The sequence below is a fragment of the Gigantopelta aegis genome, chromosome 10 (genome assembly GCF_016097555.1).
Source record: "Gigantopelta aegis isolate Gae_Host chromosome 10, Gae_host_genome, whole genome shotgun sequence".
In the NCBI taxonomy this organism is placed as follows: domain Eukaryota; kingdom Metazoa; phylum Mollusca; class Gastropoda; order Neomphalida; family Peltospiridae; genus Gigantopelta; species Gigantopelta aegis.
The window spans coordinates 78901807-78920288 of record NC_054708.1 but is presented as its reverse complement, the minus strand read 5'-3'; the positions used below and the strand labels follow the sequence as shown (position 1 = coordinate 78920288).

Genomic DNA, 18482 nt, shown 5'->3' with positions numbered 1-18482 from the left:
TGCGGTTGTCACATGAAATCAGGTTGTATTAACACATTTAGAGCATTGCAAAAATAGAACTATTAACTATAGAAGAAAGAAAATCATGTGACTAACGAGAAATAAAAGTCATCATCCTGTAATCAATAACTAACTTTCTTATTTTAATTATTTCGGAATCAAGACTCAAAACCGGATGTGTTAAACTAAATCTTCTTCCGGTTATCAGTCACGGACAATCGTGAATTACATACTCAAAATGATGGGTTGTTGTGGGATGTTTTTTGTCTAAATGGCATGAAAATTAATATTATATTAAAACATAATTTTCAGATAACCTTATACTCTTTAATTTAAGTGTAGAAATGTTTCCATGGAGACGTTTACATGAATTAAGGGAGATCACTCTGGTTTTGTTTTTGGACAGAAAATATGGTGCAGAATTTTTAATACTTTTAACTGTGTAAGTAATAGCTTACAACACTTAATAATAAGACTTTGTTCGAATTACATAGCATGTAAATGGTATATAAAATATTCAACTTGTTTTTATAGAGTACAAGAACTACCAGAATACACACGCATTTAATGACATTTCATAATTATTTAGATAGTTTTCCCGTAACCTATTTTTAACCGTATTATAATATTGTTATTTTGATTTCCAAGTGTGTGTAGGTGAGCGCCATATGACATGTCATGTGACGCTCACCCACCCTCCCTCTTTCTCTCATTCACTGATTCAGGGCTCTTAGAATTGAGCATTTGCGAACACCATTTATGGGTTACATAAAAAACTAATTCAGATAACTCTTTTGGTTTTTGCATAATCATTCTCACAATTTTCAAAGGCATGCCTTTCCATTGTACCCCATTCAAATTTCATTGATGTGGGCTTGTTTTTTTTGTGGGGGTTTTGGTAAAATATTAATTTTAGAAAATTCAAGACAACCATTTACATGTTGGAAAAGTGGGGATACACCTATAGATGTCCCTTTAGTACATATTCAAGGAATTGCAATAATCTAAAGTTTTTATTTTATTTTTGGGGGGTATTGATAAGATGTATATTAATTTATGGAATTTTCAAGTATTCAACTTTTGAAATATCTGGTCACTGTTATACGTGTATGTTCATTAATATCACCAAAAAAAAATTTGACATGTTTTTCTGGTTTCCTATTTTATATATATAATTTTAGTTTTTTCATTGTTATTATTAATTTCAGATTGACAAAATGGAGTTGAAAAACAAGGATGAAGTAAAAGCTGACCGAGTTCACTTCTCTCATGAAAACAAAATTTTGACCGATTTAGTTCAACAGGCGCGAGATTCACCCACTCTGGTGGGTCTTACAGATGACCAGTTGTTGGAAAAAGTCGAAAACATTTTACTGGAAAAGATCCAGACTGGTGATAAACAAGCTTACTTCCAGCTAGGATTATTTTACTATGAACAGGTGAGTGGCTCTATCTTGCTGGTTTATTAAAGCAACGATGGGCTGAATGTACAAAGCCTGTTTTTGACTTACATACATTTAAAAAAAAACCAGGCTTCATAAATTCGGTCCAATATCTTTATCAGTATAGGCTTCAATCTATTATGGTGTGCATAGATATAGGTATCTGGGTGAATACAGGATTTTTCTATGAAAAGGGTACAATTTACAAAAATTACACATACAATATTCCAAAATACACTAACATGCATTATATACTAGTGGAAAAAAGTTCCTGTGCATGGTAAAAAGTTGAATAAAATCATAATCGCTAGGAGACATGTGCCCAACCATTATGTTCAAAACTTTATCCTCGATATTGCAGTCGCACGTGCAAGTGCACATGTCCTTGTTCATTTTGCAATGGAAAATGGTAGAGGACAAAACCACTGGCTAAAAAAACAACTTTGATTAATTCTAAACGGCGTTGACATCATGCCACGCCTATCTGAATTTGAATGTCACCGCGTGGTCGATATGCTCGAAAGTGGAATGGCGCATAACGAGGTCGCAAGACGTTTTGGCGTGCATCGAAAGACGATACAGAATTTGTGGTGACGTTACCAACAGCAGGGCAACACCAGAGACAGACCACGTTCAGGTCGCCCGCATGTGACGTCACAAGCACAGGACAACCATATTCGGGTAACACATCTTCTAAATCGATTTCGGGTGGCAACTTTGACAGCCAGAACCATCCCTGGGTTGAGAGTAATCAGTGCCAGGACAGTTCGCAACCGTTTATTGGAGCACAACATCAGGCCGCGACACCCAGCAATACATCCTATTCTGCTATGACATCACCGAAATGCGCGTCTAATATGGATTAGACAGCACTTACGATTCACCCGTCGCGACTGGTCAGGTGTGCTATTCACCGATGAGTCCAGATTCCATTTGGACAGTAGTGACGGTCAAAATCGAGTCTACAGACGTGTTAATCTGACTGCCATATGCTACAGGGATGAGATCATAAGACTGCATGTGCTCCCGTTCCTTCAAGGTCAACATGGCGCCGTCATGTTACAGCAAGACAACGCTCGCCCTCACGTCGCACATGTAGTGACCGACTTCCTGGGACAGCAGAATGTCAACACACTGCCTTGGCCTGCTGTTTCGCTTGACCTGTCACCCATTGAGAACCTATGTGACGAAATGGAGAGACGCCTACATCTCCTGCCAAACCAGCCGTTGACCTTGAACCAACTGGGTCGTGACCTTGTTCAGGTCTGGAACAACATCCCACAAGGGTTTCTGAACCATCTTGTGTCATCAATGAGACGTCGTTGCCAGGCCTGTGTGCACGCACACGGTGGCCATACACGGTATTGACATTGTGAACTCACTTTCGACACCACCCTTCTTCATGACCCCAGAGATTGGTAACGACAATGCCAGACGGTTTTTTTCTGGATTTGGTATTGATCGTAAATAGCAAATAAATAATGTGTCAAATAATTGTGTTGATTTACTTACAAATAAGAAAATCACACCACTTTTAGTAATGCACAGGAACTTTTTTTCACTAGTATATATGGTAGGGGCAAAATGTAGCCTAGTGGTAAAGCACTTGATGCGCGATCGGTCTAGTTCCAGACAGTGCACCACGACTGGTATATTAAAGGCTGTGTTATGTGCTATCCTGTCTATGTGATGGTGCATATAAAAAATGCCTTGCTACTAATTGAAAAATGTGGCAGGTTTCCTCTTTAAGACTATAATGTAATTTAATAATAATAATTTACTTAACTTTCTTTTTATCAAATAGTGTTGTATTTTTGTGCACATTTCATAAAGATTTTTTAAATTATTATTATTTTCAGGAAAAATACTTGAAGGCACGTGTGTACTTTGAGCGATCCAAGAAGTTTGACTATCAGTCGATGTACATGCTGGCTGTGATGTGGTTTGATGGCATAGCGTGTGAACAAAACTCAGTGAGCTTATAGAATGATTTTTGGGAACATGTGCTGTTTAGTTATATTTTGTTGGGGGTTTTTTTCCGGAATATTTAAATTTCAGTATCTAGCCCCATGAGTCTAGACTCAAAACATTTTATAAGCATGATGCTTATAACATGTTTAGAGTCTTAGACTCAAGATTCTAATAGAGTCTGAGACATAACATCATGGCAATGCCATTTAAAAAGTATGAATGTGACATCATTAAACTTTTGGGTCTAGACTGTAAAGTTTTTTAATTGTTGGCCCTGGTATAATTTTTAAATTTAAGCATTTACAATATGTTATTAACATCAGTTTTGTTCTCCTGGCAAGCTATTCTTCAATTTCAAGGTCATATTTAAATGCATTTTTAGTGAAATAGACAACATTAGATGGGATGCTGCAATAAATGAAACAGCCGAATAGAGGTATTTCGCATTCCTATTGCGCATGCGCGCGAAGAGTAACGTCCCTTGACAAAATAGACTGAAACTAGTCTATTTACAAATTGGGGGGGCGTGACAGACAGGTTGTTATGGGCAACTTGAGTAGCTTCGTAGGAGACTCTAAACTTTGGCAACTAACATGTACATATTTCGAATTAGATGGTATAATGGCTGTAGAAAATGGTCCGCTGAAATTTACAGCGGAATGGTTCAAATTAAAAAGCAGTGCAACAACTTGGACAAAGTCTCTGCGACTCGTACCCGAGGGTTTTGATAACACCAGATTAAAAGACTATCTCGTAAAAACTAAACATTTGACAGATTCCATAGGTTATGGCATCGATCGATATATATATTTGAGAGAGAGAGAGAGAGAGAGAGAGAGAGAGAGAGAGAGAGAGAGAGAGAGAGAGAGAGAGAGAGAGAGAGAGAGAGAGAGAGAGAGAGAGAGAGAGAGAGAGAGAGAGGCAGACAGAATAGATATATATATATATATGAATATATATATATATATGAATATATATATATATATGAATATATGAATAATATATATATATATATATGTATATATATAATATATATATATATATATATATATATGTATATATATATGAATATATATGTATATATATATATATGTATATATATATGAATATATATGTATATATATGAATATATATGTATATGTATGAATATATATGTATATGTATGAATATATATGTATATGTATGAATATATATGTATATGTATATATGTGTATGTGTATATGTGTATGTGTATGTCTATATGTGTATGTCTATATGTCTATATGTCTATATGTGTATATGTATATGTATATGTATATGTATAAGCGGCCACACAAGGGAGTAGATAAACGTGGCCTCTTAAGACAGGTGGCCGATGAGTACAGGTTGCCACATATATATACTCTTCAAAAGAAGAAACGCAAAACCACATTGTCGTAACATTTGGAGAATTGATTTAATTATTGAATGGTGAGTCCGATAATTACCAAATGTTGCAGGATTGTTCACAATTCACTCTAGTCCATTGTGAGTAAGTGATAGGACACACCACCAAGGTCAAGGTCATCTGGAGTCAATACCGGGTGTGGCCTCCGCGTGTGTTGACAACTGCCTGGCACCGCCTGCCCATTGAAGCAACCAGAGTACGGATGACGTCCCGGGGGATGGTGGCCCACTCGGCCTGCAAGGCTGCTGCCAGCTCGGGCAGGGTCTGGGGCTGTGGTTGTCGCTGTCGGAGGCGTCGGTCCAACTCGTCCCATAGATGCTCAATTGGGTTCAAATCCGGTGATATCGATGGCCAAGGAAGGACATTAATGTTGTTGTTCTGTAGGAAAGCCGTTGTGAGACGTGCTGTGTGAGGCCTGGCGTTGTCATGTTGGAACACTGCGTTGGCGTTGGCCATAACTGGAACGATGTGTGGCCGGAGGATCTGGTCAATGTAGCCCTGTGCATTCAGGTTGCCCTGCACGTGGACCAGGTCAGTTCTGCCAGTGTGTGAGATGGCTGCCCACACCATGACACTACCCCCGCCGAATCTGTCCACTTCCTGCACGCAGTTTGCCGCATAACGTTCACCACGACGCCTATACACGCGACATCTTCCATCATGACGTCGGAGCAGAAATCAGGACTCGTCACTGAACCACACCTGTCTCCATCGCAGTTGAGGCCATTGTCGATGAATCTGGCACCACTGCAGTCGGAGTCGACGGTGTTGTGGTGTTAAGATGACACCTCGAACTGGACGTCTGGCACGAATTCCTACCTCACATAGGCGGTTCCGTACGGTCTGGTCGGATATCCTGCGCAAACCTGGTATTGCTGCGGCTGTGGAGGTGGCAGTAGTCAATTGTTCCCAAAGGTGGCGTACCCGGATGTAGCGGTCCTGCCCGGGGGTAGTGACCAGTGGTCGACCGGATCTAGGGAGGTCACGTGTTGATCCATGTTGCTGGTAACGGTCCCACAGTCTGGAGATGGTGCTTGGGGACACATGGAATGCCCTGGCAACGGCCGTTCTGGATTCGCCTGCGTCTAGTCGGCCGATGGCATTGTTTCTCTGTGGTTCACTGAGACGTGGCATGTCCTGGATTGTCAACTGTCGGCCAGATACAGAGGCCAGGCAAGCGAACACCCTGCACTTTTATACTGTCTGTGTTCATGTTGCACGTGCAGACAACGCACGTGCAGTGGTGACATGGTTTGCACGTGGCTGCGTTTTTGCGAATATTCACATTTTGAAACTTTATTTTACAGTAGCTGCATTTTATCGAATGTAACCATGGGAATGTGTTTGGGACATGCAATGACCTTATATGCACAAAGCATGAACCGGTAGGAAACATAAAATCTGAGTTATAACCCATTTGTACCCTTTTGCGTTTCTTTTTTTGAAGAGTATAGTCTTTAAAACATTTGTTGTTGTTTCTTGTTTTACTGTCTGTACTGCTAATTAACGGATGTGTGCTTCATATAGTTGACTATAAATCAACTTTTGACATGTCTCCTTCAGAAATAATGCAAATAGAAGATATTAAATTAACCGTTCTCCACAAGTTTGTTTTCTTTTTCCATTTAATTATTTAATTCCGACTTCATGCGATGTATTGTTATAATAAGTGAATCTACAAATGTCAAGCGTAGCTTGCCCAGAGGCAATTAGATGCATGTCAGATTCATACTTCCTTAATTGATACACAGTGGAGATGTCGGGAATAAATGGGTACTAGTATTCCTGAAGGTGTGAAGATCAGTTATTTTATGCACCTTATTGCTGTTGTTAAAATATCCCTTTTATATAAGAGTAAAACTTTACTGTGGCCGCTTAATGCAGGTATTTTAGCGATTTGGGATCCAATTTAGGTGGCCTCTGGCCGCGTTAGACAGGTGACCGCTTATTACAGGTGCATCAGAAGGTGTTTTGTTGCATTTTTCTTAGTGTCTATCTAATTGGGAAAAGTAAAAAAAACAGAAGAGATTTTATGCTATTACATGTATATCCATAAAGTGGGAATTTAAAAAAGGGGGATTTGAGGGGGGTGGGGGTTGAAGGTAGGTGCCGTTCTGTTTACCCATACACACGTTTTTATACAGTGTCAACATGAATGCATTGAGTATTATACAAAATATATTTATTTTCTTTACTGTTAATGTGTTTTCCACCATATCTAAGTATATAAAATACTAGACGGACCTGTGTAGGAACGTCCTGTACAGAGCCGTCATCACTCTATATATATTTATATATCATTATTATTATTATTATTTAAGGAGTGTCTGTTATTTCTTTTATGTTCATTGGGGTATGAACAAAATAAATCATCCGTAAACTGTGTGTCACGTACTAGCAACTATGAAGAACAACATAATTCAGGATATAAACAATAATTTTAATTTACAATAATCTCATAAATATTCACAAATATAACACACCATACCCTTTCATACCACCCATCGATTTCATATTTAACACAATCATTCATTCCCGCATCCCATTCACACCAAATTCACACCAAATTCACAACAATAGTTTACAATATTATGTCGTCACATAATATTGCATAATATTAATAGTCCACCAACAAACTATCAATGAATCACACAAGTTGCAAAGTCATGTTATTACACAAGTAACCAGTTCTCCGTCCACGGAGCACCTAGTATCTACTTAGATACACCAAACACCGAATTCACCACCTCTCTCAGCTCTCCATTCAGTTTTCCATTGCATCATCTCTTACGAACTAAGAGACCCCTCAACATCACGAAAGACAGCCCTGACCCCGTGACGCACCTCTTGTTATAACTTCCACCACACGTGGGGCACATCTCACGTAACATAAAAACTACAACAAAAGATTATTGAAATCACCACATTGTACCACATCCATATTTAACCACATACCTGGTACTAGTTCACATACATACATACATGTATTACACGCTCATAAACTAGTTCAGTTATTAATACATTCAATTAATAATCCATTCTTTTCTTCATTTACACAAACTCATAATATGCATACAATGTTTAAATACATAAAGATCCACAAACCAACATTTATCTCATACCACATATTTTACAAGCTTTAACATTTAAGCTTAATGTAAAACATATACACATGATTCTACTCACGCTCTTATACCAGCTTTTAATGTATACCCACATATCTCGTTCCAATATATTTTTCCAAACGTCTCTACCAAAGAATGTGTTACCAGTGACCAGTACACTACACCACACTGCTTTTATTCACCAAAACTACTCACACCCAAGCTCCCAAAGCATGCAACACACAGTATTTCATACCCACACTCTCATTCTCAACAACTACAAGCCAAGCTACAGCTCTATTGTTCTATTGCATTAATAGTAACGCACAAGGCTGTCAATAATTATACACCAAGCTACTTCTAATGCTACATTGCCTCAGCTACATAAAACATACTGACAAAGTGAACAGTGACAATGTAGCTCAATACAAAAAATAATAATAATAATTTACAAAATACATTTAACTTGTGACACTGTGTGAATCGGCGAAGCCGTTCTCACATAAGTTTGCGGATGATTTTTTTGTTCATACCTAGATGAACGTAAAAGTAATAACAGACAATACTTATAATTAAATTTGAAACATACTGAGTAATAATAATATTAAAAGTTCACATATATTATATATATATATATATATATATATATATGTATATATATTCTATTGAGTATTGTCCGAAATATACATATATTTTCTGTATATACAAAATATATATTTATTTTATTTTATTTACTGTTTACTACCATATCTAAGTAGATAATACTAGACCGCCCTGTATAGGAACATTCTGTACAGAGCTGTCCTGACTGCATATATTTTTTATATATTTACACACGCACACGTTATATATTTTATTGAGTATAATCTGAAATATACATATATTTTCTTTATATACAAAATATATATTTATTTTCTTTACTGTTAATGTGTTACCCACCATATCTAAGTATACTAGACCGTCCTGTGTAGGAACGTCCTGTACAGAACCAGTACGGTTTTGGTCCCTTATGCGTTCACTGGCTTCCCTGCTACAAAATGTGCCGAACAAACCCTCGTACTTAGAGTAACATTAAAATCGTTTTCTACGTGAAACGATTACCCACAAACGTTTTCCATTGGCTGGATATCGATGGAAGGATAACGAATTTCCTGGACATATGCGATTGGAACAGTTAATAATTGAACAATGGTCGTGGCCTCCCATTGCTTTTGCCCCCCAATTTGCAGATAGGTCTATTTTGGCGAGATCTCGCAGTTTGCGTCCTCGAGTAACTCTGCAACAGGCACATGCGCAGTGGAATGAGAAAGAAGTCTATTCCCACATACGTGATTACAGACATATGCACAGTGCAAAGAAAAGTTTTAAAATATAGTTTTGTAGTTGTCTTCAGCATCATATTGATAAACAACTTGGAAAATTCCTTGATCATTACCATTAAGACATAAGGCCTACAGTGATTACAAATAATATTATTTTATACGTTTGCTGTTAACATGGCAACAAGATTTATGAGTTACACAGGCAGTTAGTAATATAAACCCATGTACATGTATTTATTAAAATATAGATTAGGATGGGGATGAGTGATTGCAGCTTTTATTATTAATAGTTATGAAATTGGGGTGGGGCGTCGGGAGGAGCCTGTACCTATCCCAATTGAGGATGAAAATGTATGTTTTTTGTCCTACTCTATATACAAATGTAAATAAAGATAACAATCTTAATTATACCCCCTCCCACTAGTTTGTGCCCCCTACTTCAAATAGCATTCATACAGGCCTTAAATACATGTATACATGTATGTGCAGATATTTAAAGCAGATCAAATTTGTCTTTTTGTAGGAACATGGTGTGGAGTATCTGATGAAGATTGCTACGTGCAATTCAAAGAAAGTCAAACACTTGCTGCATTCTGTACAGTTTAACATAGGCCGAGCCTACTTCCAGGGCTATGGAGTAAAACATCAGTCAGATGAGGAAACTGAAAAGTAAAATAATTTTTTTTACATCCACATGCATGTTTTGTGTGCCCCCTCCTTCAGACATGGGGAGTGGGGAATGCAAAACACCCACCCAAACACAATATTGTTTAGATTATGCTGGGTATTCAAAATAATTTTGTTAGTTAAATCGTGTAGTGTGTCCATAGATGTTCTGTGATGAATTGACTAACCAGTTAGCTCATGTTGAGTGTTCACTCATGTTGAGTGTGACAAATAATTTGACTGGTCATATCAGACCTCGCCATTTAAGGGATGCTGTCACTCTCGCTCCCAGTCACTCTTCTGAGACTAGTTCAAGGAGAGTGATTTATAGCTCCCCTGAGCATGTGAATTTATATGGTATGAATATAGTAATATCTTAAATGGCTCCCCATAATCTAAGTTAGGGGAACAATTAAACACTCCCCTCAATTGTTTTCATGACAAGGTCTGTTACATGTTCTGTGTGACTAATAATTTGATTGGTTATATAATGCAGGATGTTCATAAATGTGACAAATAATTTAATTGGTCAGATTATGAATGTTGTTCAGAAATGTTTTATGTGACAATGATTGGTTAGTACATGTAGGGTTTTCAGAAGTTATAAAAATATATGGATATTTAACAAATGTCAACAGCTGTGGTGGATAGCTACGAATTTATCACTTGTGGGATTGCCTGCTGTTAGACACCATTTTCTTGTCAGTGATTTTAAGAAAAAAATAAATAGTATAATCGATCATTGTTTTTTTCTTAATTAATTAATTTCTCTTTTCTCTTTGACATTTCATTATCATATTATAATTTTTTTTATTGGTACATGTCAGTTTATTTTCTTAAATATAGTAACTGAAGAATACAATATGAAATGTATTTGGTAAAATAGTATTTCATTCAAAAGCTATAATTTTAAATGAGTCAGAAAATGGACTGGATATTTACATTGCTAAATAGGAATTTGATGTTAAAAAGTCCTATGGATTGACACGTTTGTGTCTAAATTACAGTATTGAGTATCCTATGTTTGATTTGTTTTTAGCACACAAATTGGGTGGTAAGATCAAACATTGATGTTTATGTGAATGTCACAATGCATTATGGGTAGTTTTACAAGCAAGATGAGTTTGAGTACAATAGTTGAAAATAAGAGATTTCAAATGTTACATGGTTTAAGTAAATTATGTAGATAAGTTATTGTAAACAAGTGTTGTTAAAAATATTGCACTGAATGCACAATGTCAGATATATTTCACGTTATATGAGTATATACACTGTATGTTTCACAAGATCTAATTGCACATGTGGATATCGGATATGTGAAAACTGTTGGAAATATTAAGATGAACAGAAACATACTTAAAAATAGCATGATATTTTGTTGTGTGAGATAAAAATATGTTTACAGTTTTAAGAACTACAGTCTATGTTTTTAATGCCAGTATTGTTCTGTGGATCTTTGGAAAAGGGAAATAACCCTGTGGATTATCTGTTGTATGTTTACTGTTCTAATACAAGCACTTGCACATTTTAGCAGTAACTGTTGTAAATGCATGTATTTGTGCACTTGCAAAAATTTCCAGGAATACACAAGTTTATTCAGAAAAATTGTTTCATAGAATAAATCAGGACATAGCTCAGTGGTGGAGCACTCGCTTGATGCGCAGTCGGTTTAGGATCAATCCCTGTCAGTGGGCTATTTCTCGTTCTATCCAGGCTGTGGTATGTGCTATGCTGTCTATGGGATGGTGCATATAAAAGATCCCTTGCTTCCAATGGAAAAATATAGCGGGTTTCCTCTCTAAAACTATAGTTAAAAATGACCAAATGTTTGACATCCAATAGCCGATGATTGGTGGATCAATGTTCTCTAGTGGTGTTGTTAAACAAAGAAAAGTTTTAACGTTTACATGGAATAGGTCATAAAAGGAGAACCTGTGGTATTTGCTAAGACATTGTTTAAATAGCAGTTTAAATCATGTGTGGGGTTTTCCTAAGACATTGTTTAAATAGCAGTTTAAATCATGTGTGGGGTTTTCCTAAGACATTGTTTAAATAGCAGTTTAAATCATGTGTGGGGTTTTCCTAAGACATTGTTTAAATAGCAGTTTAACTCATGTGTGGGGTTTTCACTGTTTATTTTATATGGACTGATCTTCATTTATTGTATTTACCCTGTTAAGTTTTGTTCTGCCATGTATTACATGTATCGGGTTTATTGTACGTGTAACAAATGGTCTTGAGTATAGGTGAAGAAACATACTTCCATGACATACATGTAGGTTCAAAGTTGAAACTTTTTTGGACTTTTAATAATTTATACAGTATTTCCAGCTTTTCTGCTACTCCATATTTTCCATTAAAAAATGATATGGTTTTGGCTGATGCTTTGCATACATTTGAAATGGGGATGTCATAGTGCAACCCTAACCCTAGGGCTAATTTCAGTACCTGACCACCAATATCAAATGTCCACATTTTAGTTTCATAACCCACTTTTATCTCTGAAGGTTAGTTTTATTAGTTAGAGTCAAGTTATGTTTGATATACATGTACCAGTATTATACTTAAGTGCATTATAATTTCCATTTCTCATGTTATACATTATCTTTTACTCCATTTAGTTATTTTTGTAAGATGAAACATATTTTGAACTTGTGTCTTAGCAACACATACCGGTACATATCTCTATTAAGTCTAAAGTCTTCCATTTGCCTTACTTGAGTAAATCTTTTACTTCTGAATGTGATCGATTTCATTGTTACAGCCAGATTTGTTTGAATTTACTTGTAATAGTTTTCAGCAGAAATATGAATTTGATCATTAAAATGTAGTAAATGTGTTAATACAGCGTTGAATGCATTTTACAGATGGTGGCTGTTGGCTGCTGATGACGGGAATCCCAGTGCAAGTGTTAAAGCTCAATCTCATCTTGGTATGTTTTACTCTAGAGAAGAAACCCGCAACTTGAAATTGGCTTTCTTTTGGCACTCTGAAGCTTGTGGAAATGGCAGCTTGGAATCGCAAGGTTTGTCCATGAATACTGATAATACAAGCACTATCCATCCATCTGTTTAACCCATCTATCAGTCTATCAGTGTCCGTCTGTACATCCATCTCTCCCTCTCACTATCTACACAGCTGTTCACCATCCATCCATCCATCCATCCATCGATCCATCAATGCATCCATCCATGCATCCATCAATGCATCCATCCATCCATGCATCCATGCACTCATCCATCCATCTATCCATCCATTCATCTATCTGGCCATCCATTCATTCATCCATCCATCTGGCCATCCATCCATCTGACCATCTATCCATCCATCTATCCATCCACTCTGGCATAGATGTGTGTGTGTGGGGGGGGGGGGGACATGTGGGCAGTACCTTCCACATCACACCTTTTTCTCCCCCAACCATATTATATATTTCCTGTCATCCCCTAACATGACTCTTAGACAATGCAGTTGCCCCCCTCAATGTGGGTATCCCCCAATACAAAATCCTAGTGTCCATCCATCCATCCACCCATCCATCCACCCATCCATCCATCCATCCATCTCATAAAGTGAGTAGGTCTTGACAGTTGCCAGAAAACTATCTCTGTGATATCACTTGTCTTATTTACCAGTTATCATCAAGGCATCTTTTACGTTATTTGTCTTACTTCAGGTGCTCTAGGGGTGATGTATGAACATGGGGTTGGTGTTAAGAAATGCCTGGACGCTGCCTACATCTGCCTGAAGGATGCGTCGGACAGGGGAAATGTGTACGCCATGGGAAACCTCGTCTCTCACTATTACAAGAGAAAGATGTTTACCAAGGCTGCAGACTTAGGAAGCAAGTAAGTCAACTAACATCCTGTAGTGGGTAAATTAAACAAAAAAAGGGATTTCATTTTGGAATATTATTTTGCATTTCTGTCAATATAATTTAATATTTGGGATTTTTTTTAGCAATATTATTTCTGTGAAAGTGTACTAAGATGTAAAGTTACCATCTCATCTCACCATATTATAATATAATCTACTAATGTAAAATACTAACAACTATAGTTTTAATAAATTCACAATGTCACCTCGTTATATGTGGCTTCGATTAGTACACTATACATTTGTATGCATGGCCAAAGGATATTGAAGATTAGTGTAAGAAAATAAAAGATAAAAATATACAGTGAAATTCCTCTAAACCATACACCCTCGGGACCAAGTAAACAGTCCGGTTTTAAGAGGTATCCAGTTTACAGAGGTTCTCTTCTGCACATATATTTAAAAAGGAACCGTAAAAAACGCCCAGTTTAGGAGGAATTTCGGTTTACAGAGGTTCTGGTTTTGAGAGGTTTCACTGTATCTGTTTTGCATATTTTAATTGTAAATAAATGTTATTTCTATGACAGAGTTGCTGAGCTTGAAGATATTGACACGATGGCTGAAGAAACAGAATGTCTTCCCAGCTACATAGCTAAAGGAATCTCAATAGCCTCTTTCTTTTATGCTCGATGTTTGGCGCAGGGTCTTGGAACAATGCAAGACAAAGAAAAATCTGAAATTTATTATTCAAGAGTAAGTAAAACACAAATGCTTGATGTGCTTCAATCAAACAGACCCTTGTCAGTTTTCTCACATTTTTTTTTCTTTTAAATTTTTTTTTTTTTATATAGTTAATTGAGATTTGTCTGGCAGTAAAAATTATCTTTAAACATTTTTATTTGAGATTCCCAGTCATGCTGTTTGACAAATCAGTTTAAGAATGCAGTTAGCTTAAAAATTATGGATGGATGGGTTTTGGATTAATGGGTATTTGGTTGGATAGCTGGGTGGGTGGATTGTTCGTTGGATGACAGTGGCATGCATGCATGGATGGATGGATTGAGTAAAATTCAGGCAGATAATAAAAATAATCAGTAATAGTCTTTATTTTGTCTTGAACAGAGGCCACTTTCTTAACTGCCAAAATATTTATTTTTTAATTATTAAGTATTAATTGTTTCATGTTGTTGTTTTCCAGAGTTATGAATTTGATCCTGATGCGTGTGCTCATCTACAAAACATCACACAACACGGACTCATATAGACCATGTTTAGTATTACTTTGTTTTACTCGTGTGACATACGGCTGTTTACTACTTTGTGAAGAGAATATACAGAAACTCAAACTCAAAGATATACTTTTTAGAAGAAACAAAACATATTTAGGAGAAAAAAACAAACATCTTGATCGATCATTAATGAAAATGAATACAGGTACTCAGAAAGTGTTTACATATGTGTAACAAAGTTAACAGTCAGTAGTTTACTAAATCATTTTGGGGGTCACATAGCAGTGGTACATGTCCACATTTGAAGATACCATAATTGACCACATGTTGCAATAGATGAGGGACTAATGTCTATGCCAGAGGGAAATAAAAAGTGTCACCAGTCATTACCAAGTTTGTGTCATAACTTAAATAATTTTCACTTGTCATTAACGTCATTGAGTATAAATGGAAATTATTTTATGAGAGACATAAACTTCATAATAACTGGTAATAAGTTTAATATTCAAATTATTATCACAGCTTTTATATTTTAAACAAAAAACTTTATTATTAAATAATATTCTAAAACTTGCGATGCATATATTAATTTATCCATAACAATTAATTTAGGGGTACAAAAGGAAGCATCACTTCTTGGTGTAGCAAATAAATATTTAGCTCATTATATTTGTTCATATACCAGTGTTAAACTGAAATAATGAATATTCATGTCTGTATACATAATAGTCTAAAGAATAATTAAGATATCTTTTGAAATGCGAAACTAGTTTTAACATGGTCAGATAGTATGTATGATGAGCTTTTTCTGTTTGTGTATATCATACAATATTATAAATGTGTTGATGCTATTGCTGTTAGATAACTTTTAATCAGCTATGCTAAATTGTGATTTTCAACATAGAAATATTTTTAGCTTTTTACCATTTAATTTGCCTGGTGTGGAAATTGCTTTAAAATGCTATTGACTTCATTATGCTGTGACTGATCAAAATGGATTGGCACATGAGACCCCAACTGAAGTTCCTAACATCCCAACAGGAATCAATTTAACAAACACTAAATTAAACATTACACCAAGGACATATTTGGAAAAAAGAAAGAAAGCTGTGGATCATTTAGTCATTATAGTAATATTAATAATTACACTTCATCTTTATAGAATGTAATCTTCTTCTGTAATTATAACAAGTCTTGAAATGCAACTCATCTTAATTAAAATGTAAAGTGCATAGTTCCAGGTACATTTTAATACACATGTTTTTGTTATTTATCTAAAATAATACCTTCTCTTCAAATTCTCATGAAACCTTTTGACCAACTGATACATGTTTTAGGATTTAACAATATTTGCATGACATGATGTTTAAATAAATTCATGTACATTTAAAAAAAAAAAAACCTTGTAGGCTAGCAAGAATAACAAAATGTGGGAGTAGTATTCTGTGAGCATTAAAAGCTATATTAGTCTTCCCTTTTTTTCTGTTATATACATATTTTATAAATGTGATTTTCCCAAAGATATTTTGCCAAATATTATTACCATTCATAGTATCATAAAGATAGTGTTTCTAGATTTGCCAAAAATAATTGTACAATTTATATTGTATGTTGAATTGTAGTATTGTTTTCTATGTTTCTGTTTTATCTTTGTTTGTATTTACAAATAATACTGGTATTGATGACTATGAATTATTTATTTGGTCTTGACCTTTGTTTTATTAGAAATCACCTTTGTTGTTATCTAGTTAACCCAAAATATTTCAGTTAAGTATTGGCATAATTTTCACCAAATACAACTGTGTTTATAGTAATCCACTTTTATCTCAATCTGTTTGGGTCAGTCCCTTCAGCACTGAGGTAATGGAGGTTGGCTGTACAGTGAAACCCCTAAAACTGGACCCTTTGTCAAGTGGCATTCTCTTAAAAAAAAAAAAATCACAGTCCTTTTTTCAAATATTAATACAGAATATATTGGCTCTCTAAACTGGATACCTTTAAAAACTGGACATTTTACTTGGTCTAAAGAGTGTCTGGTTTAGGGAGGTGTCATTGTATTATATTAGCCATCAAAATAAGTCGAGAACAGTTGTTAGGTTACCAGGAGGTTATCACATGTCAAAAATTCGAGAATGGTACTTTGTTGTTCACTTGGGTTTTGTTTTTGTTTTTGGGGTGTTAAAAACAAACAAACAACAAAACTATAACTAAAAAACACACACACACACAAAAAGAAAAGAAATAGAAAAGCACCACCATCTAAATTCTGATCAACTGTGTGCATTTTAATTATAAATCATACAAAGATGTATCAGTATAATGCAAACAGTACTACAGATAACAATATAAACTTTATAAATGGGTGGTAACCTATAGGGTGCCAGACACATAATTTACGGTAACCTGTACATGAGTTACAAGGCATTATGCTTATTCCAATGTCTGTTTGGTGATCTGTTTGCTACAAATTATCATCACAGGCTGAGCCCTATATATTTCATACAGTTTTATTTAATGATGCACTCAACACATTTTATTTACGGTTATATGGTGTCAGACATATGGTTAAGGACCACGCAGATATAGAGAGAGGAAACCGCTGTCGCCAGTTCATGGGCTACTCTTTTCAATTAGCAGCAAGGGATCTTTTATATGCACCATCCCACAGACAGAATAGTACATACCACAGCCTTTGTTACACCAGTTGTGGAGTACTGCTGGACCGAGAAATAGCCCAATGGGATCACCGACAGGAATTGACCGACCGTGCATCAAGCAAGCGCTTTACCACTGGGCTACGTCCCACCCCCTCACCACATACAATGTCTGTGTATCATATAATGTGTAAATACCCATTAAATACCATCTATCTCATGAGTTGTTTCAAAACAAAAGTGAGTTTGATATGTTTTTAAGTAATGAGTTGTAAGATAAACAGTATTTAGCAGATCTATACGAGAGTAGTTATCTTTTTCGTACATGTCGTCAAAAACTAGATTTAAACAAAATAAAACATTAAGCATCTTTTTATCATTGTGGAGCTGCCAACTGGAGATCTTTAGATCACTGTATTACTACCACAGATCTCACGGTTTTCTCTGCAGCAGGGGTGTAAATTCATTTGCCATAAGGCAAGCATCTGTTACATATTATTTACTTGCCCGTAACATTCTCTTCCTTGTTATAGATGTTTTTAGATCTTGTTAAGAAGTATCGTATTCATATGCTGAATTTTTATCAAATTTCCTGAGCACAACTGAAGTAGTAGACTCTGGGACACTGAATAGTAATGAGTCACAAACTCAATAAACTACATTCTACATATTATGTCAAGACATGACAATATCCATAACTTTACATGATTTCCACAGTCACAGAAATCACAGTTCATGCTTTAAATTTACGACATCATTTGCATGAATTATAACAGAATGTACAAACAGAATGGGGTTACCTCAAGTGTTGTCTGTTTCAATTTATCAGTATGTTCTTGCTTCGGTTATATC

General features: G+C 35.8%; 2 protein-coding genes across 2 annotated transcripts in view; one reads left to right on the top strand and one right to left on the bottom strand.

Annotated features, from left to right (window-relative positions):
* LOC121384696 (armadillo-like helical domain-containing protein 3) overlaps window positions 1–196 on the bottom strand; it is a 67346-nt gene extending 67150 nt beyond the window's left edge. Inside the window, exon 1 of the mRNA XM_041515187.1 lies at window positions 97–196. The gene's annotated coding sequence lies outside the window, so the exon portion shown is untranslated. The remainder of the gene's footprint in view (window positions 1–96) is intronic.
* A 199-nt stretch (window positions 197–395) lies between these two features.
* LOC121384794 (LRP2-binding protein-like) lies at window positions 396–17598 on the top strand. Its single transcript, XM_041515374.1, has 8 exons — window positions 396–442; window positions 1209–1439; window positions 3302–3415; window positions 9789–9934; window positions 12799–12956; window positions 13608–13779; window positions 14335–14500; window positions 14946–17598. The coding sequence occupies exons 2-8, from the start codon at window positions 1218–1220 to the stop codon at window positions 15009–15011; spliced, it is 1044 nt and encodes a 347-aa protein (XP_041371308.1). The 5' UTR covers window positions 396–442; window positions 1209–1217; the 3' UTR covers window positions 15012–17598.
* Window positions 17599–18482: the final 884 nt, after the last annotated feature.